This window comes from Hyperolius riggenbachi, chromosome 2 (genome assembly GCF_040937935.1).
Source record: "Hyperolius riggenbachi isolate aHypRig1 chromosome 2, aHypRig1.pri, whole genome shotgun sequence".
In the NCBI taxonomy this organism is placed as follows: Eukaryota; Metazoa; Chordata; class Amphibia; order Anura; family Hyperoliidae; genus Hyperolius; species Hyperolius riggenbachi.
The window spans coordinates 528,917,749-528,937,910 of NC_090647.1; the positions used below are offsets into that span (position 1 = coordinate 528,917,749).

General features: G+C 48.1%; 1 protein-coding gene across 16 annotated transcripts in view; it reads right to left on the bottom strand.

Annotated features, from left to right (window-relative positions):
* EPHA6 (EPH receptor A6) overlaps window positions 1-20,162 on the bottom strand; it is a 1,277,595-nt gene that overhangs the window by 15,282 nt on the left and 1,242,151 nt on the right. For all 16 annotated transcript variants that reach the window (XM_068270648.1, XM_068270650.1, XM_068270649.1 and 13 more), the window contains one exon: window positions 3,990-4,183. In XM_068270648.1, the coding sequence (XP_068126749.1) occupies window positions 3,990-4,183 (194 nt within the window). The remainder of the gene's footprint in view (window positions 1-3,989; window positions 4,184-20,162) is intronic.

Genomic DNA, 20,162 nt, shown 5'->3' on the forward strand with positions numbered 1-20,162 from the left:
TGGCGTAGCTGTGTTGAACAATCCATCTGCACCCTTCAACTATTGGGTATCGAAGCTAGACACCTGGCACAAACTGGCAATGTACGCAATAGAGGTGCTGGCTTGCCCGGCAGCCAGCGTTATGTCGGAACGCTGTTTCAGTGCTGCCGGAGGCATCGTCACAGATCGGCGGCGTATCCGCCTCTCCACAGAAAATGCAGACCGTCTGACTCAAATTAAAATGAATCAATCCTGGATTGGAAACGACTACGCAACACTCCCGGACCCCAACCAAGTAACATGAACAATGAACATCTGTGATGGGTTAGCGTTTCCGGTCCCTGTTTATTGAACCTCTCATCTGTATTACATTTATGACTGCATGGCGACAAAATGCAAATTGCTATCCGCACGCTTCTTGTCCTCATGCAAGGCCTGGGTTGTTGTGTCTCAAAGCGTGGCCTTCTCCTCCTGCGCCACCCTCCTCTTGTTCCATCACGTGTGCTGCTGCTGGGTTAGCGTTACCGGTCCCTTTTCCTGGAACCTCTTATATGTATTACATTTATGACTGCATGCCGACAAAAAGCATGTTACCTGTGCAAAGAAAACAGACATTTCCCGCATTTAAAAGACAGTTTTCCCTTTGAAACTTTAAAATCGATTTTCTCAAAAACTATAAGCTCTTTTTGCTAAAAATTTTTTTCCTCTTGTACCCACTCCCAAGGTGCACATACCCTGTAAATTTGGGGTATGTAGCATGTAAGGAGGCTTTACAAAGCACAAAAGTTCGGGTCCCCATTGACTTCCATTATGTTCGGAGTTCGGGTCGAACACCCGAACATCGCGGCCATGTTCGGCCTGTTCGGCCCGAACCCGAACATCTAGATGTTCGCCCAACACTAGTCCGGATCTGCTGCATTTTTCCACAACGCATCTGGATCCTGATACACGGAGGGGTAGTGGAGAGCAGTGCAAAAACGGTTCTCCGTCTACACAGGCTATTCTTACACACAAAACGGAGGGAGATCCTTCACGTCACCCCAATAGGTGTCCCCCAGGTAGCCTGAGGCGTCAGCAGCCAGGACGGAAGGCTGTGAGCACAGCGGCGGGGAGGGGGGGGGGGTCGCCTCCCCCTCCCTCACCTGGGTCGTCCCCCCGTCCCCGCTCCCCCCTCCAGCTATTTGTGGCAAAAGTGGAGCGAGCGAGCGAGAGGGGTTTACCATTTTTCCTCTGCTTGCTGTGTGACTTCCTGTCTCCCTGACTACCTGGTCTCCAGTGTGCACCATGGTGGTCACCAGGACAGCATGTGAGGACAACAATAAAGTGCTTGCACAAGTTTTAAAAATATTCTGTCCATTTTCATACCATTACAATTGAAAATAAAACCCTTGCCTGTATTTACCCGTCTAGTAAGCAGAAAAATTACACATGGAGCCTAAAGGTGGCCATACCAATACTGACCATCCGATTCAATCATTTTATTGAATTGGATGAAAATCGGTGATGCAATATGTCAGCCAGATCTATGTTTTGATTGATTTCAGTCAAAAATCAGTTGAAAGCAGTGATCAGAGATGCTGGAAAATGTTGGTTTTAGCGCCGCCGCCGCCTCCTCCTTCGCCCACCCAAACCATTCAATGTTTCATTGTGTCCATCCGGCGGTGGCCATGATCTGTAAACTCTTACCCGTCCACTGGTGCGACTGCCAGCCTCCTCGGATGCCTGTATCAAATGGCACTGGTCGCACTTCATGCTTATCATCACGCTACTTAGGACGTGAAGCGGCTGATTTTGCACATGAATCTGTGTGCGCAAAACTTTGCGCGCGCAAACTTGCCATGTGACTTCCGGCAATGCCATCCACTAGAGGGTGGCATTGAAGGAAGTCAGGGCAAGCAGAGGAAGTAAGGTGCTGCTCACTCGCTCGCTACACTTTTGCCGCAAATAGCTGGAGGGGGAGCGGGGATGGGGGACACGGTGAGGTAGGAGGAGGCGACCACCCTCCCCGCCGCTGTGCCCGCTACCCCCTGTCCTGGATGCTTCCCCCTCAGGCTGCCTGGGGAACACCTATTGGGGTCCTGGCTGCTAGCTCATCAGGCTGCCTGGGGGACATCTATTGGGGTCCTGGCTGCAGCCATTCGTTTTTTGAGGGGAAAAAAACGCGTTTAGGTTTTACAGATTTTACCTTAGTGTGAAGCCTTACACATCGCAATCATAATATTAAATTTGTGGATAAAAAAATGCACTTGTAAATGTAATTGCTAACCGTAATTAAGCATGTTAGCATAATTTATGCGTAATTTTGGGCACAACCTTTTTTATGCATACGGACGCATTTTTCGCATTGGATATTCCAATAATAGCCACACATGTGCAGTATACTGGCTTATGAACGCACTTTTTTTTTAGTATACGAATGGGTTTTTGCATTGAATATTTCAATAATAGCTGCGCATGCGTAGTACACTGGTGAATAGATGCGAATATTTGTACGCATTGAATGTGAATTAAGAGTATTTGCCTAATTACAAGCGGAATTACGATTCACAAACGCAGTATGCTGTATGCGTAATTGTGAAAAACAATGTGAAATTTTGCGTACTCGTAATTGACCCATTACGAATACCATCTTACCATCTATCTGCTGACTGCTGTTTACACATGAATGCAAAGGTTAAAGGTGCCCATTAATGTTACAATTTTTTCACCAAATGCGATCTTGCAATTTGAATGATCAAATTGTATGAAAAATTCGCCATTTATGAAGGCAATCGATAAGGAACGATTCTTTGGTCGATTGCTAAATAGGGTAAAATCGATCCAAAAGTTAGATTTTATAATCGAGTTTGAAGAAAGAATCATTCAGTAAATGTAAACAATGGATAATCACCTTCCGATTATTTTCGATCGTAAAAAATCGCATCGAAAGATCACATTTAGTGAAAAATTGTACTGTTAATTGGCACTTTCACTGAGAATCCCTATGGAGAAGGAATAGGATAAAGAAGCAGAAGATCACTTCCTTCAGATAATACCGTTATGAGCCTCAGCCTGAGAGCTTATTAAAGCAGAACTTTAAAGGAACAGAGTAAAAAGTAAGCAGTTAAAATCTGTCAGAACCGACAGGTTTTGGACTAGTCCATCTTCTCATGGGGGATTCTCGGGGTTTTCTTTGTTTTCAAAAGCATTTCCTGAGCGGCAGTCGCTAAGTCTAACTGCCAGTATAGTTTGGAAGGCTGGCTGGTGTTATACTATTTTGACAGAAAAACTGGAAATGCTTTTGAAAACATAGAAATAGCAAACTTATTTTGGGATTTTTACCCCACGTTTTACCGATAAGTTATATCTTCTAGAAAAAAACTCAGGAAACGTTAATTGAATAAGGCCCACTGTTGGTAGAATTTTTTTGTTTACTACTCAGACAGTACTATGTACTGTAATTTGCTAATGTTCCAAAGAGGAAACATGACCAATCCAGCGGAAGGATAACCTAGAAGAACAATGGTAGCTGGACGTCTCTTTGTCTCCATCAGGCGCGTCGCTAGGGGGTTTGATCCAGGGCACCACCCTCGAACCTGTTGCCATGGTGCCCCGGATCCATTAAGGCTGGGTGCCCCGAGAGCCTCCCTCCCAGGTTCGTACTCCCTCCCTGCCAGTCCAGACTTCAGATCATGGTGACTCCGCCCACCCCTCTCTCCTTACCCCCTTGTCCTCCGCTCATCCCGTCCCCCCGCACATCTACAAGCAGCGGCTTACCTATGCCTCAATTCCAGCGCGGACGTGGAGCGCACAGCTACAGACCTATCTCTAACTCCTTATTGTTCCCCTAGTGACTGGCTTCTGCTAATGACACTAATCGCGTCACTGAGCATTGAGGAAACAGCGAGGAGGGAGAGAGAGGTCAGCGGCTGTGCGCTTTAGGCTCCATCAGCCAGGACTGTGAACAAGTACACAGTAAATGTCTGATACATTTTCACAATAAGACACCACCCTTCCTTTATACAGCTTACCCCAGAATATCTTCCACTAGTATGTTGAGAGTGCTGGGGTTCCGGATGAGCTTGTCTAGGAAGCTCACGATGTCTGAGAACTTGGGCCGGTGATTCCTCTCCTTCTGCCAGCAGTGAAGCATTAACTGATGCAGGGTCACCGGACAGCCCATTGGAGCAGGCAGGCGATAGCCTTCTTCTATAGACAGGATGACCTGGGCAAAGAGGCAAATAAATAAGTATGGTGTCACACAGCCATGCGTAGAGCGTATCGTACATATAACATATACAGTACAAAATAAATGGCTACGCAAACAAATGTGGAAAAACTAGTTAAGAACATATTGGCCCTTATTCAATTCAATTTTTCTCCAAGGTGATATTTTCACAACTTATCAATAACATGCCCTTCAAAAGAACCTTAAAGTAAACCTAAGGTGCCCAGTGTAACTTACCTAGGGCCTCTTCTTCAGTTGTCCAGCGATAAAGCGGATCCGAGATAAAAAAACTAACTATAAGAAGTGACTTGTCTATATATCTTATCTAAAGTTTAGATAGTTTACACAGCAAATCTAGTTGCAAACAGCTTTACTAGAATATGAATATCTCTTCCTGTGATACAATGATAGCAGGCATGTTGTTTGTAAACATTACACAGAGGCAACCTTATCTGCATCTTGAGCACTCAGCCTGTTAAAAAACCTAATCCTCCCTCCTCCCCTCTGCCTCTGAAATCAATGGCTAGTAACACCTCCCCCTCCTCCTGCCCAGACTGAGCCTCCCATGAGCCCTTGCTACTGCCAAGGCTTTCTGAAAACCTGTTGGTGTGGCTTGTGTAGTTTATAGGGAATTAGAGTATTAAAACAAAAACAAAAAAGTATTTGGCTTGAGGAATGCCCTATAAACAATAGGAAAGGAACACAATTATGCAATGAGTAAAAGTTCACCTCGGATCCACTTAAACGTGACTGTGAAGCTGAAAAATAAAAAAGTTAGATACTTACTGTTGGACAGGGAAGGCTTTGGATCCTACAGAGCCTTACCTGTCTTCTCTTGTACCCTTCATTCCAGTGTTGTCACCTCTGTAAGCCCTCAGGAGGCTTTGAAAGCACCCGCGTCTCCAAATGCTTCCAAAGACAGGGGGCTCCACACTGCGCATGCGTGAGCACAAATGTGTTCAGCCGCGCATGCGCAGTAAGGAGTCGGCCGTCTTCAGAAGCACTCGGGTATAAAAGTGCTTTCAAAGCTGCCCGAGGTTAAATGGGGTTGACGGCCCTGGAACGAGGGGTACAAGAGAGGACAGGTAAGGCTGTATAGGTTTCAGAGCATTCCCTGTCCATAGTTAAGTACTGAACTTAGTACTTTAAGAGGGACACAGCTGCTGTACTGATCAGAGATGGAGGGACCTGAAGGACTACAGGGAGCTGGAAGAAGCCCCAGGTAAGTTCGGGGCCGGTTCTCTCATGAAGCAAGGTGAAACATTTGCATCAGGCTCAGAGATAACAAGGGCAGCATGTTTGTACTGTGTTTACACTAACAGCATGCAGTCAGAGTAGGAGGAGAAGCAAGAGGAGAGCGCGGTGAAGAGGTCATCTTAGGGGAAAAGCAGCTTGTTGTGCTGTGTGAGGTATCTGACAGTGAGTGAGTAGAAGGGAGGCAGGAGAGCAGCATTGTTTCATTTGACTTAAACAGTAGAAGGGAGGAGGTGGCACTGCTGTCCTGACTGATGAGGAATGGACTGGCTGAGGGTGAGCAGTTTGTTTGTCACAGACTCACAGCCATCCAATGTGTATTGTGTGGAGCTGCAGCATGTCATGTGAGAACATTACGTGAAGTGGATTAAATTATCGGGTGCTGTTCTATCATTTCCAATTGAAAGGGGGGGGGGGAGGGGGGTTGGATTGTAGCAAAAAGATTAGAACTGACCCTGGGTAAGTTGCACTGAGCAAGCAAGAAAAGATTCAACATAATTCTGATTGTAAATCTGCACCTATTTTTTGGGCACTTTCTCAACTGCAGGGGGCTGAAAAGTTATTTAAAAAACAGAAGATGAAAAATATTATCCTAAGAGAAAACCTAAGAGAAACAGTGAATTGAATAAGCAAGCACCAGTATGTAGTTGATAAGGCAACTGCGGCAAATCAAGGACTCATCCAATCAAAGATAGCCTTACTCCGGATTCCTTTAAATGTCATTTATATACCTTGATGAAAGCACACTAGCAGTGTAGTGCCCGTCTACTTTTCTCTACCTATATTTTTTTTTAAAGATAGCTTTATTAGCATGAGCAAGATTCATACAGACATTGCCAAAGCAAGGGGGAATAGGGGAACATGGAAGGGGGTGGGGTATGGGAACAATGGCCAAGCAGTCTGTGGATGTTTTTAGGTTTACAGTTCCCTTATGCTCCTCTCAGTCTGTGGGATGCTGTGACATAGTGTGCAGCGATCGTCACTGTAGATTCCTCTTCTCTCGGTAAGATATATGTTTTTCTCTCATCTTCTAATGTGAGAAAGTCTGGGAATAGTTCCATCAATTTCTTAAAGTAAGTGTTCCTGGTTGCAGTATATTTGGGGCAGTGCAGTAGGACGTGATTGTTGTCCTCGAGAGTCTTCTGCTCATAGTGTTGGCATAGTCTCTCCTCCCTGGGTCTGTCTGTGTCTCCCAGGCTCTATTTCAAGGTTGTGAGCACTCAGTATGTAGACACTCAGGATTGGCCTCTATTGAGAGTTTTGGAGCTTTTCCAGGTATGGGGCCATTTTATATTCTCTGTAGGGACTGGTATATGGTTAGCTTCTGTGACTGTTATTTCACTCCTCCATTTTCCCACATAGTCCTCTTTGCTCTTGGCTGTGGTGTGTAGTGGTGCTCAGCAGAGCTCGAATATTCGAGTAGCTCGAATATTCAAGCTCTTTTTCAGCTATTCGAGCTCGGTATTCGAGCTCCGAATAGCTGGAGCTATTCGAATGGGCTATTCGAGTGAACTCGAATAGCCCATTCACTATTCGCGCTATTCGAGCTAACAGCGCTATTCGAGCTCGAATACCGAGCTCGAATAGCGTCATAGCCCAGATTGATGTCCTTAGAGCCAATCAGAGGGCTCCCAGGCCCTCTGACGGCAGCCAATCACAGAGGGGGACCCTGGCCAGCCCCTACCCTATAAATAGCGGCCGCCATGTTCCGTTTTTCTGTCCTTGCCTGACTTTGCACAGAGAGAGATCTGCTCCTTTGTGCTTTGGCTTAGCAAGAGCTTTATTGTGGTCAATCACCTAGCGTTTTTGCTCACATACACCTCCTATATACACCTATATTGTTGTTAGTTAGATAGACATTGTATTTTAGTTAGTAGCTTTTGTGTTACATAGAGAGAGACAGCTGCTGCAGGCTTACAGCTTTAGGCCTCAGGGCCTGCCTGTGTGGGCAGCTGTTCTCTCCTGTCCTCTGTTTATTTCTCATCTATACCAGTATTTCTGCTGTCCTTTACTACTGATTGATTGTATTTTGTATTGTAGTTATATACTGTAACTGTACTAGGACACTCACTGTCACTGTTCATAGGCTAGCTCCTGCGTGTGCGTGCACTCACTGTCTGTGTACACACACTCTATTTCCTTCTGATTACTACTGATTATTGTAACTGCTAGTTGTACTTCCTGACTGTTACTACTTACTTACTGTACTAGGGACACTCACTCAGTCAGTGTTCATAGGCTAGCTCCTGCGCGTGTTTGCGCGTGCGTGCACTCACTGTCTGTAGTGTACACACACTCTATTTCCTTGTGATTACTACTTATTATTGTAACTTCTAGTTGTACTTCCTGACTGTTACTACTTACTTACTGTACTAGGGACACTCACTCAGTCTCTGTTCATAGGCTAGCTCCTGCGCGTGTTTGCGCGTGCGTGCACTCACTGTCTGTAGTGTACACACACTCTATTTCCTTGTGATTACTACTGATTATTGTAACTGCTAGTTGTACTTCCTGACTGTTACTACTTACTTACTGTACTAGGGACACTCACTCAGTCAGTGTTCATAGGCTAGCTCCTGCGCGTGTTTGCGCGTGCGTGCACTCACTGTCTGTAGTGTACACACACTCTATTTCCTTGTGATTACTACTTATTATTGTAACTTCTAGTTGTACTTCCTGACTGTTACTACTTACTTACTGTACTAGGGACACTCACTCAGTCTCTGTTCATAGGCTAGCTCCTGCGCGTGTTTGCACGTGCGTGCACTCACTGTCTGTAGTGTACACACACTCTATTTCCTTGTGATTACTACTTATTATTGTAACTTCTAGTTGTACTTCCTGACTGTTACTACTTACTTTCTGTACTAGGGACACTCACTCAGTCTCTGTTCATAGGCTAGCTCCTGCGCGTGTTTGCGCGTGCGTGCACTCACTGTCTGTAGTGTACACACACTCTATTTCCTTGTGATTACTACTGATTATTGTAACTGCTAGTTGTACTTCCTGACTGTTACTACTTACTTACTGTACTAGGGACACTCACTCAGTCAGTGTTCATAGGCTAGCTCCTGCGCGTGTTTGCGCGTGCGTGCACTCACTGTCTGTAGTGTACACACACTCTATTTCCTTGTGATTACTACTGATTATTGTAACTGCTAGTTGTACTTCCTGACTGTTACTACTTACTTACTGTACTAGGGACACTCACTCAGTCAGTGTTCATAGGCTAGCTCCTGCGCGTGTTTGCGCGTGCGTGCACTCACTGTCTGTAGTGTACACACACTCTATTTCCTTGTGATTACTACTGATTATTGTAACTGCTAGTTGTACTTCCTGACTGTTACTACTTACTTACTGTACTAGTGACACTCACTCAGTCAGTGTTCATAGGCTAGCTCCTGCGCGTGTTTGCGCGTGCGTGCACTCACTGTCTGTAGTGTACACACACTCTATTTCCTTGTGATTACTACTTATTATTGTAACTTCTAGTTGTACTTCCTGACTGTTACTACTTACTTTCTGTACTAGGGACACTCACTCAGTCTCTGTTCATAGGCTAGCTCCTGCGCGTGTTTGCGCGTGCGTGCACTCACTGTCTGTAGTGTACACACACTCTATTTCCTTGTGATTACTACTGATTATTGTAACTGCTAGTTGTACTTCCTGACTGTTACTACTTACTTACTGTACTAGGGACACTCACTCAGTCAGTGTTCATAGGCTAGCTCCTGCGCGTGTTTGCGCGTGCGTGCACTCACTGTCTGTAGTGTACACACACTCTATTTCCTTGTGATTACTACTTATTATTGTAACTTCTAGTTGTACTTCCTGACTGTTACTACGTACTTACTGTACTAGGGACACTCAGTCTCTGTTCATAGGCTAGCTCCTGCGCGTGTTTGCGCGTGCGTGCACTCACTGTCTGTAGTGTACACACACTCTATTTCCTTGTGATTACTACTGATTATTGTAACTGCTAGTTGTACTTCCTGACTGTTACTACTTACTTACTGTACTAGACACTCACTCAGTCACCTCGCCCACCAACCCACTCCATTAAAGTACCCCACTTTTCACCCGCCCTTTTAAAAAAACTTTTGTGTGTACGCCCAAAACATCGAAGATGTCTGGAAGTGGCAGCCAGCGCGGTTTGGGCAAGGGGAAGGGCAGCAAGGGAATCAGGAGGAGAGGGAGCAGCATTGTGGCAAGCCGCGGGCGCGGGCGCGCCACCATACACAGTTCCGCAGCAGCAGCAGCGTCAGTGGCTAACATTCCTCCTATAGCCACTGGCCGTGGACGCCTTGGGCGCCGCCCAGCAGGAGCATCTGCAACTCACGCTGCAGAGACACAGCAGCAGCAGCGTGTAGCACCTGCTCCGATTTTCCTCCAGCCGGGTCGGAAACGTCCCATTGAGGAAAAGGATGCAGACACTGTGGTGCAACTGATGACGGAGGATGAGCAGCCCGCCATCAGCTCTGCATCCGAGGCCTCCACCCTCACCACCACCACCACCACCCCTGTTCGCAGCAGCCGCCCAGCAGGGCCTGGGGAGGAGGCCAGTTCACCGTCAGTCGCCGACCTGTCACTCAGCAGTCTTTTTACCCCAGGCACCATCAGGGTATTGTCTGCTGTTGTTGGCGATTTTGAGGAGGAGATGCTGATGGGCACTTTGGGGGAGGAGGGATTGGACAGCAAGACTGTGGCGACAGTCAAGCAGCCCATCCATGCATCAGGAGAGGAGTTTGGGGGGTCATCATCCCAGCAGGACATGTTTCAGGAGGGGGAGGATGATGATGACACGGTGACAGACAGAGACTGGGTGCCACCAGCTCCAGGGGATGTCGTCATCAGCAGCTCTGAGGAGGAGGAGGAGGATGCGCTTGTGGGCCTTGCAAGGAGGCGCATCATTGCAAGCATTGGCAGCAGTAGGCAGGTCCCACAGCCTGCTGGTGTCTCAGGCTCAGCAGCAGCAGCAGCATCTGCCAGTACCACCACCAGCCGCACCCAAGCCCCCCCCCCCCCCAACCACCACAGGGAGACAGGCAGCAGCGGTTCCATGCCGTAGGGGGTTGTTTTTGTCACCAATCTGGCGATTTTTCACCATGCCCACAGTGTACAGCAAGTACGCCACTTGCAACCACTGTCAGCGGAAGTTGAGCAGAGGTGCAGACCCCTTAAAGTTCAGCACCAGCTCGCTCATCAACCACCTTGCTGCGAAACATTTCCACCAGCATGAGGAGTTCCAGAGGCCGAAGGCATCTGGTGCTGGCAGTGGCACCACACCCATCACTGCACAGCCTTCAGCAGCAGCAGCAGCAGCAACAGCAGCCACCCGCCCTCCTGCTCCTCCAGCAGCACCAGCAGGAGTGCGGAAACGCACTGCTCCTCCCCCCTCTGCAACTCCTGCCGCCGACACTGAGGCCTGTTCTGGCAGCCAGTCCTCAGTGGCCTCCTCTGCTGTGTCCGCTGATTCCCGTGCCAGCAAAAGGCCACGCCAGAGCCTTTTGAGCGAGTCCTTCCAGGGGGTGGTTAGGGCTCTGCCTCCCAGCAGCCGTCGCGTGCGGCAGCTGAACGGCTTGCTGGCACGGGCCATGTGCTCCCAACTCCTGCCGTACACGCTCGTGCAGGAGGGGAGCGACATGCGTGCGCTGCTTGCTTGTGCAGCCCCAGACTGGCAGCTCCCCAGCAGACACTTCTTCGCCCGCAAGGCCATTCCTGCACTGCACCGCTTTGTGATGGCCAATGTGGAGCGAGGGCTGGAGCACGCGGTTGGTGAAAGGGTCCACGTCACCATGGACTCCTGGAGCAGCCGCTTCGGGACAGGCCGCTACCTGTCCTTCACTGTCCACTGGGTCAGCTTGGTGGAAGGGGGTGAGGATGGGAGAGCAGCAGCGGGCACAGCAGCAGCAGCAACACAGTGGGTGGTGCCACCCCGCAGGGTCAGGGGAACTGCAGCAGGTTCCTCCGATCCTCTGCCATCCTCCGGCACACCTGGCCAAACCCCCCGCCTCAGCAGCAGCGTGAAGGCCCGCCACTGCCAAGCGCTGCTGCACTTGGTCAGCCTTGGGAAGACCAAGCTGACGGCAACCCATGTGTTGGCCAAACTCCAGGAGCAGGAGAGGATTTGGCTGACCCCCAGAGGCCTCAGAGTCGGAGAGGTGGTGGCCGACAATGGGGCCAATCTGGTTGCCGCAATAGACAGGGGAAACCTGACCCACATCCCCTGTCTTGCCCACGTGCTGAACCTGGTGGTGCAGAAGTTCTTGCGCACCTACCAGGGGATGGGCGAACTGCTGGAAACGGCAAGGAACGTTGTGCGTCACTTCCGGCGCTCGGCTGCAGCCTGTGCGAGCCTGGAAGACGTGCAAAAGGAGCTGGAGCTGCCACGCCATCAGCTGATCCTTGACGTTCCGACTCGCTGGAACTCCACCCTGGCGATGTTGGAGCGTCTGGTTGAACAGAAGCACGCTGTCAACCAGTACCTTGCCCTGGCCACTGTTTCCGCCGCTCAGAGAAGGGACAAGACCAGCAACATCCCGTCCAGCGTCCCCGATGATGACTGGAGGCACATGCAGCAGGTGTGCTTAGTGCTGGCTCCCTTTCTGCAGGCCACTAACATGGTGAGCAGGGACCATGCTATGGTCTGCGAGTGGGTGCCCCTGGTTTGTCTGCTGAACAGGGCCCTCGATGCTTTGCTGGAACAGGGAGCGGCAGCCTTGGACCAGCAGGAGCGTCATGCAGCTGCACAGTCCACCTCTGAGGGGGAGGAGGAGGAGGACTTGGTGGAGGTCCCTGACCTTGCTGCTGATGAGGGGGATCAGCACAGCGCAGCTGAGTTGGTGCGGGGGTGGAGAGAGGATGAGGCGGCAGAGGAGGAGGATGAGGACAGCAGCACTGCCATCGATGTGCCAGCACACGTGGCCCGCCTCTTCCCAATGGCAGCGCACATGCTGGCGTGCCTGCGCAGGGACCCCAGAGTGATCCAGATGAAGCAGAGGGAGGAGATCTGGATCAGCATGATGTTGGACCCACGCCTCAAGGGGAAGTTGAGCCAGTTCCTGCCGCCTGCAGGAGGAGACCCAGCGCAACAAATAAGGAGCTTGCAGCAGGCCCTTGTTGAGCGCTTGGAGGAAGCCTTCCCCCAGCCTTCCACCCCCACTGTCCAGCCAGCACAGAGGCAGCCGCAGGTGCCTGCATCCAGCAGCAAGCGCCCCACAGACCTGCTGTTTCTCAGCAACGAGCTCTACAGGACTGTAGAGGCTCCGGCAGCAGTGACTAGAGAGGAGGTGCATGCAGCAGCATCCTCCTCCGGTCACAGCCAGCGCCTGACCCGTATGGTGGCTGACTACATAGGGTCCTACAGCGGGCTTGACAGCGATGCCCCTGTTGATCCCATGGAGTATTGGGTCAAGCGCCTGGAGATCTGGAGCGAGCTGGCGCAGTACGCCCTGTAAGTGCTGTCCTGTCCCCCTTCCAGCGTGCTGTCCGAGCGCTGCTTCAGTGCAGCTGGTGGCGTGGTCACCGAGAAACGCTCACGTCTGTCTCACAAGTCTGTGGACAGACTGACGTTTCTCAAGATGAACCAGGCGTGGGTGGAAGGCGAGTTCCTGGCCCCTGTTGTCGGCGAGAGGGGGACATGAACTGGCTGCCGGAACTTAGAACCATCGTTAATGTGCCTTACCACCCTTTACCACCTCCTGGCTCCTGCTAACTAAGCCAGCCTGGTTCACTTTGACTATTACGTCGCCTGCAGCCACACATTTTACACCTACAGTGGGCTGCTGTGTACTGCCCTTCTACTGTCTGTCTGTGTTTCCCACTGCCAGGGTACACAGAATTACCTTCTGCTGCCACTTTGCCACCAGCTATTACGTCAAAAAATAGCTATATCTGTGTAATTGGTTGTAAAACCAAAACTACAAAACCATAAAAAAAAAAAAAAAAAAAGGTTTAATTTTTCAGAGGTGCCCGGGTTGAAAACTGTGTTGTCCCAGTTGTGTATTGGACACGATGTGGGCTGCACGACCGCTGTCTGGGACCTCCTGCCTGCTGTGTTTATTTACAGCCCTGGTATCACCGCTAGGTACCAGGGCTATTATGTCACGCTGCCTACCTGCTGCCACACTCACACTACTCCTCCATTCCTCCTGCTGCTGCTGCTGTCGGTCTGTGTTTCCCACTGCCAGGGTACACAGAAGAATTACATTCTGCTGCCACTCTGCCACCAGCTATTACGTCAAACAATAGCTATATATCTGTGTAATTTGTTTTACAAACAAAACCAAAAAACCATAAAAAAAAAGGTTTAATTTTTCAGAGGTGCCCGGGTTGAAAACTGTGTTGTCCCAGTTGTGTATTGGACACGATGTGGGCTGCACGACCGCTGTCTGGGACCTCCTGCCTGCTGTGTTTATTTACAGCCCTGGTATCACCGCTAGGTACCAGGGCTATTATGTCACGCTGCCTGCCTCATTGACTGCCTGCTGCCACACACTCATCCTCCTCCTCCTGCTGCTGAATTTACCTCCTGCTGTCTGTGTGTTTCCACTGCCAGGGAGCACATACAATGGCGCTTTCAACATGCGTGCGCAACCAGCTATTTGTTACGCTCAAAAATAGCTGCATTTCTTTAAAAAAAAATATAAAAGAGAAATAAGTGAAGAAGAAGAAGACGATATAGAAAAAGAAGGAGAAGAAGAAGAAGAAGAAGAAGAAGGAGAAGAAAAAGAAGAAGAAGGAGAAGAAGAAGAAGATGAAGAAGATGAAGAAGATGAAGAAGAAGAAGATGAAGAAGATGAAGAAGAAGAAGATGAAGAAGATGAAGAAGAAGATGAAGAAGATGAAGAAGAAGAAGATGAAGATGAAGAAGATGAAGAAGAAGAAGATGAAGAAGATGAAGAAGAAGATGAAGAAGAAGAAGATGAAGAAGAAGATGAAGAAGAAGAAAATGAAGAAGAAGAAGATGAAGAAGACAATATAGAAGAAGATATAGAAGAAGAAGATATAGAAGAAGAAGAAGAAGATATAGAAGATAAAGAAGAAGAAGAAGAAGTATATACAGTACTGAACAAAATTCTGGACACAACTTCTCTTTCCACCTTTTTTTTTTTTTTAAAGGAACATCCCCACATAATCACTTGCTGTTGTTACTTGGAAAAAAAGATGTTTCTTGCATCATTCACCCTCAAAACAAGTGTTGGAAGCTATTTAAGGCCAATTCGAATAGTCAGCTCGAATAATGAGCTCGAATACCGACTCGAATAGTGAGCTCGAAGTCCGAGGTCGAATCGAATAGTAAAAAATATTCGACTCGAATATTCGACTGAATTCGAATAATTTACTATTCGAATTCGACCAAACTCGAATAATAAAAAGGGGTATCCGAGCATCACTGGTGGTGTGTTTTATCTGGACTCTTGTTAGGATCTTTGGCTCTGGTGTTGGAGGGAGTATAGAGTCGACCCTTTCTTTCGGTGCACATGGCTTTTCTTTGTCTTCATTGTGCAACATGGGTTTGTAGTGGGGTGAGTCAGGGGTACTGCTCTGTAGGTGGGCCCAAAAGGACAAGAACTCATCTATATTCATAATGGTGATTCTCACCGATGGCTGTTTTTTGGGGTCTGGTGGAGGGAATTTTCTCTGAAATGCTAGCTAATGGGGGAGAATATAGACCTTGCAAACTTGTGAGCTGATCAGAGTTTTGTGCAATCCATTTCCTGACGGTATTCATGCCACTTAACAGACGTGGGCGTGATACAATTACAAATATCGCTGGAGTTAACTGCCAGTGAAGCAGTCGCAGCAGCAGCTGATAATCAGGCGAAAGTACTTTCACCTGATGCAATTAGTAGAGACTCTGCCTTGCGGCTCTGTTTCCACTTGCCTGAGTGATAAAAAGCTTGTCTGTCAATAATACTGGCAGTTTTAAAGACCCAGCAATTTTATTTTCTCATGCAATTAGCGTTGTAAAATGTTTGAGGTGTTGTTTAACCACTTCAGTTCCAGAAGTCTCTGGACCCCTTAAAGAGGAACTCCAGTGAAAATAATGTAATAAAAAAGTGCTTTATTTTTACAATAATTATGTATAAATGATTTAGTCAGTGTTTGCCCATTGTAAAATCTTTCCTCTCCCTGATTTACATTCTGACATTTTTTACATGGTGACATTTTTACTGTTGGCAGGTGATGTAGCTGCTGCATGTTTTTTTGGCATTTGGAAACAGCCATTTCCCACAATGCAGCAAGGTTTCCAGACAGGAAACTGCCAGGAGTACCATGGTCCTCAGAGTTTCTTGTTGGAGGGGTTTCACCACAATATCAGTCATACAGCGCCCCCTGATGGTCTGTTTGTGAAAAGGAATAGATTTCTCATGTTAAAGGGGGTATCAGCTACTGATTGGGATAAAGTTCAATTCTTGGTCGGAGTTTCTCTTTAAGGACCAGTGACTTTTGGGTTAGAAAACGGGGCTCACCGATGTCCCGCCGCACGGACCAGTCTGTGTCGAAGTTCGCGCTGCTCTCCGTCACTTAAGCCCACTCGCTTTGCTGTCGGTATGACAGCAGAGCACTGTGAGGCGGTCAGGAGCCAATTTCATTGGATCCAGCCTCTTAAGGACCAGAGACTGCTGGTGCAAAAAATGGCTTACCGACGACATGCCGCACGGATCCACTCTCCCACCGATCATGCTGCTCCCCTGTCATTTAGGCTCACTCACCCTGCTGTCGCTATGACAGCAGAGCTCTGTGAGCTGGCCAGGAGCCGATTTCATTGGTTCCTGACCCTGTGATCAATGTGAGCCAATGAGATTGCCTCACAGTGTTCACGAGGTCAGGAGCCAATGGAATTTGCATACACAGTAGCCCACAACTGGCTGAGTTGGCCAGATTTAGGAAGGGCACATTGGCTGAAGGAAGATAAGCGGAACAACAGCGAGGGGCCAGGACTGCTTTGTTCCCAGTAATTCGTAATTGAGAAATTACAGACACTGATAACGATTAGGAACAAAATGAATTATGTTTTTCCCCAAAATTTTGTATTATGATTTTACATGGTAATTACAAAGCAAAATAACGATTATTCGATATTCACACTCGTCACTATTCAACCGTATATTTCCTGCGCAGCGATAATGAACTGCTATGGATTCAGGATACAGTTTCAGCAAATCAGACTGAGTTACTAATGCATTTCTCTCATGCAGCTTAATAAAAATAATGCCACAACATCGACGTGTAACAATGGCCAAGAATGGTGAAACCCAGCGGCCCCCGAGTTCATTTACCAAGTAATTCCATTATCTCCTCATAATTATCGCCCGCGCTGCGTTTCCCCTCTCTGGAGGCGTGTATTGTAGATTTAACTATGAAAAAAGGCTTTTGATGAATAAATTGAGGGGAAATTGTTGCACTTTTTTCCCCTCAGTGCTCCGAACAATGCGGCGACATTCCCTTTGGATCCGCTCGTACTCTCGGGAGACGCGGCGTTTGCGAACAGCCTGCCTTGCTCTTTGTTCAATTTTCCCAGGCAATTATGTCAGCATTGTTTGAAATCCATTAACTGCTCCCCCCCTCCCCCTCTAAGATGATCGGTGAGCCCTACAGAGCGCACTAATTTATACATTCGCTTACAGATCGAAAGAAGCCTTTTAGAGTTGTTCTTTGTCAAAGATGCTCTCTGCCTGAACTTTTGTTTTCTACCAACACACACAAAAAATGATTTGAAACGTTTGTCGAACGTTACACTTCTGAGAAGAAATTTCTGTGTGATTTCTGGGAAAAATGGCACCTTCTGAGGGGGAACAACAGCCTCTAATCTGAGAAAACTTTCAACTCTTCTGTAAAAGTGGCTTTCTCTGTGTCCTCTTTGTGTTTTGCGACCTGTTATTCGGTGATGGAGTGATCTGCAACATTTGGCGCAATCTTTTGTGCACTTAAAAGTGTCTCTTTACAAAGTTTCTATGGTGTTAGGTTTCAGTACTCTAGTTGCTGCAACACCACCTTCCAATCAAAAGCCCTCTGAATGGCACTTTAGTTTGTAAAGTGGTGAAGAGTTCTTTAAGGACAGTTTTACATCTAGTTTTTGTGTTGTGGTGGGATACGTTGCTCCTGTCGCATCCCACCACAACGCAAAAATGACTAACATATGGCCCTGCAGCAGAGTGCGCCAACAGAGTCATATGCGTAGACCCGCTCCCCCGCACGCCCCTCGCCTAGTGACGCACTCCCTCCTGGACAGGAAGTATGTCACTGGGATTCCCCACCCCTTGCCCAGTGACGCAATCCCTACTGGACAGAAAGTATGTCATTGGGATTCCCAGGGATCCCTGTTGTATTCCCGTTCCGCTCAACATTAAAATTTATGTGTTGCCCATTGACTTCAATGCCTTCCGCCACTGCATTGCCGTGGAAGTCGCCCGGTAATGCGCTGTTGACTCTTCCGGTGCAATGTGACGCGACATGGTAAGTGTGCTATGCCCCATTGCCTTGCATTGCTGTTGCATTCCCCTGCAATAAAACAGGATAACACAACGTAGGTTTTCAATGCAAGTGTAAAAGGGGCCATAAAGAGAGCCCGAGGGGGGTTTCTGACATCAATATTAGGACACAGATGCACATTCGGCATACAATGCCCAGCCTCTGTGTCCTTACAGTGCGCCCCCAGTCTCCCCCCCCCCCCCCCTGCTGTCCCCCAATATAAAAACTGCCAGGCTAGCGAGACACAGATTGTCGCTAGTCGGCTGTTTACCTTCTGGCTGCCACTCACCACCGCTCCCCCGACCCCTGTATAGCACGGATCCCTGCCTGTATCCCTTCCCTCCCCGCCTCCGTAAGCTTCCTCCAATTGGCTTACAGAGGCGGGGAGGGAACGTACTGAGGCAGGGAGCCGTGCTATACAGGGGGGCGGGGGAGCGGTGGTGAGTGGCAGCAGAAAGCTAAACAGCCGACTAGCGACAATCTGTGTCTCGCTAGCCTGGCAGTTTTTATATTGGGGGACAGCAGAGCGCAGGGGGGCCTGGGGGCACACTGTAAGGACACAGAGGCTGGGCATTGTATGCCGAATGTGCATCTGTGTCCTAATATTGATGTCAGAAACCCACCTCGGGTTCTCTTTAAAGTGACACTAATTATATCAAGAAGTTTTGGATCAGGATGATACCATTTACTGGCTAACTTAAAAGAATAAAAGTAAGCTTTTGGCTGTGGAGCCTTCATCAGACTTCAATCCTGTTTGCTCGCAAGCTGTTGGAACAGACAGCTCTATACATGCAACATCAAAAGGGGATACATAGATTTGTTTCAAGCATAAATACAAAGTCATTAAGATGAACATCTAAATGGGGTGTGAGGTTGTTAGCTGAGATAAGACTCCTTGTTTACACAATACTCACAGAATTGAAACAATACCCTACTGCTACTACTGTAATTATATGTTGGTCTAATAAAAAGGTCTTATGCTGGGTATACACATTATGTTTTTTAGTGCGACTCTCCAACCCGATCGTTTTGGCAGCACGAATTTGCACTCGATTCTGCGCTCGATTCTCTTATCTTCATTCGTTTTTCTTATCTTTTTCCATTCACCGCTATGAGAAATCGAGCGCGGAAACGGTCGAGAGCAATATCGGACATGACGGATTTTATGTATCTGATCCATCTATTGCATGAAAAAACGTAACGTGTGTACCCAGCATTATGGTAAACTGAGGTGAACCTCAGATGAAATACTTACCTAAGGAGAGGAAAGCATCTGGATCCTTTAGAGCAGTGGTCCTCAAACTATGGCCTGTGGCCCCCTGAAGCTTTTTCACTGGCCTCCAAACACAAAATGTATAATTTATAGATGTGGCCCACTGCACTGTTAAATATCAGCGGCCCGCATATACCCACCCATCCACATACTGTAGAAGCCAGCAGGCAGTCATTCGCTGGCATCCAATTCTGCATCAGGTGGACGGCAGGTTGTCACCTGGGTATGCTTCACCGTTTGGTGCACAAGGAGTTTCTTTGGGTGCCGCATGACTGAATGGCTGCTGCTGGGAGTTCTCCTTCGGGCATGATTGGGGCAATCAATACCTAGATTCAATGTAATGTTTTTCAACATCATTTTATGTATGTTCCGGCCCCCCAGCAGTCTGAAGTATGTTGATCTGGCCCGTGACCGAAAAAGTTTGGGGACACCTGCTCTAGAGGCTTTCCATGCCATCCTCCGCCGCTACCCAGGACCCTCCTGCACATCGTGGCCGCGCTCCTCTTCATAGCTCAGGCTTGGAGTGGCCCCGTACTTGAAGAGGAGCGCGGTCACAAGCATAGAATCCAACAAGAGCTTTTTGGATTCCTTTGGAAGGTCCGCGCTCAGCAACGGTGAACCAACGGACAGCGTGGGGAGCCTCCACAGCATCCAGAGGCTCCACTCTCCTTAGGCAAGTATTTAACTTTTGACCTGGGTTTTGCCTCGGGTATGCTTTAAAATATGGTCTGATCAGTAGAGACAGACATTGAGATCCTGATAATCTGTCTTTCATGCAAATTTAAAGCAAATTGTATGCAGCTTGCAAGGGGACAATCAAATGCACTTACCATATATACTCAAGTATAAACTGAGATTGTTTTTGCTGTTAAAGTGGACCTGAACTCTTGCACAGGACAGAAGGAAAACAGAGAAATCCACCCGGTATGTATTTATAGAGTTTAGCCTGTCTAATTCCCCCTCATCTATAAC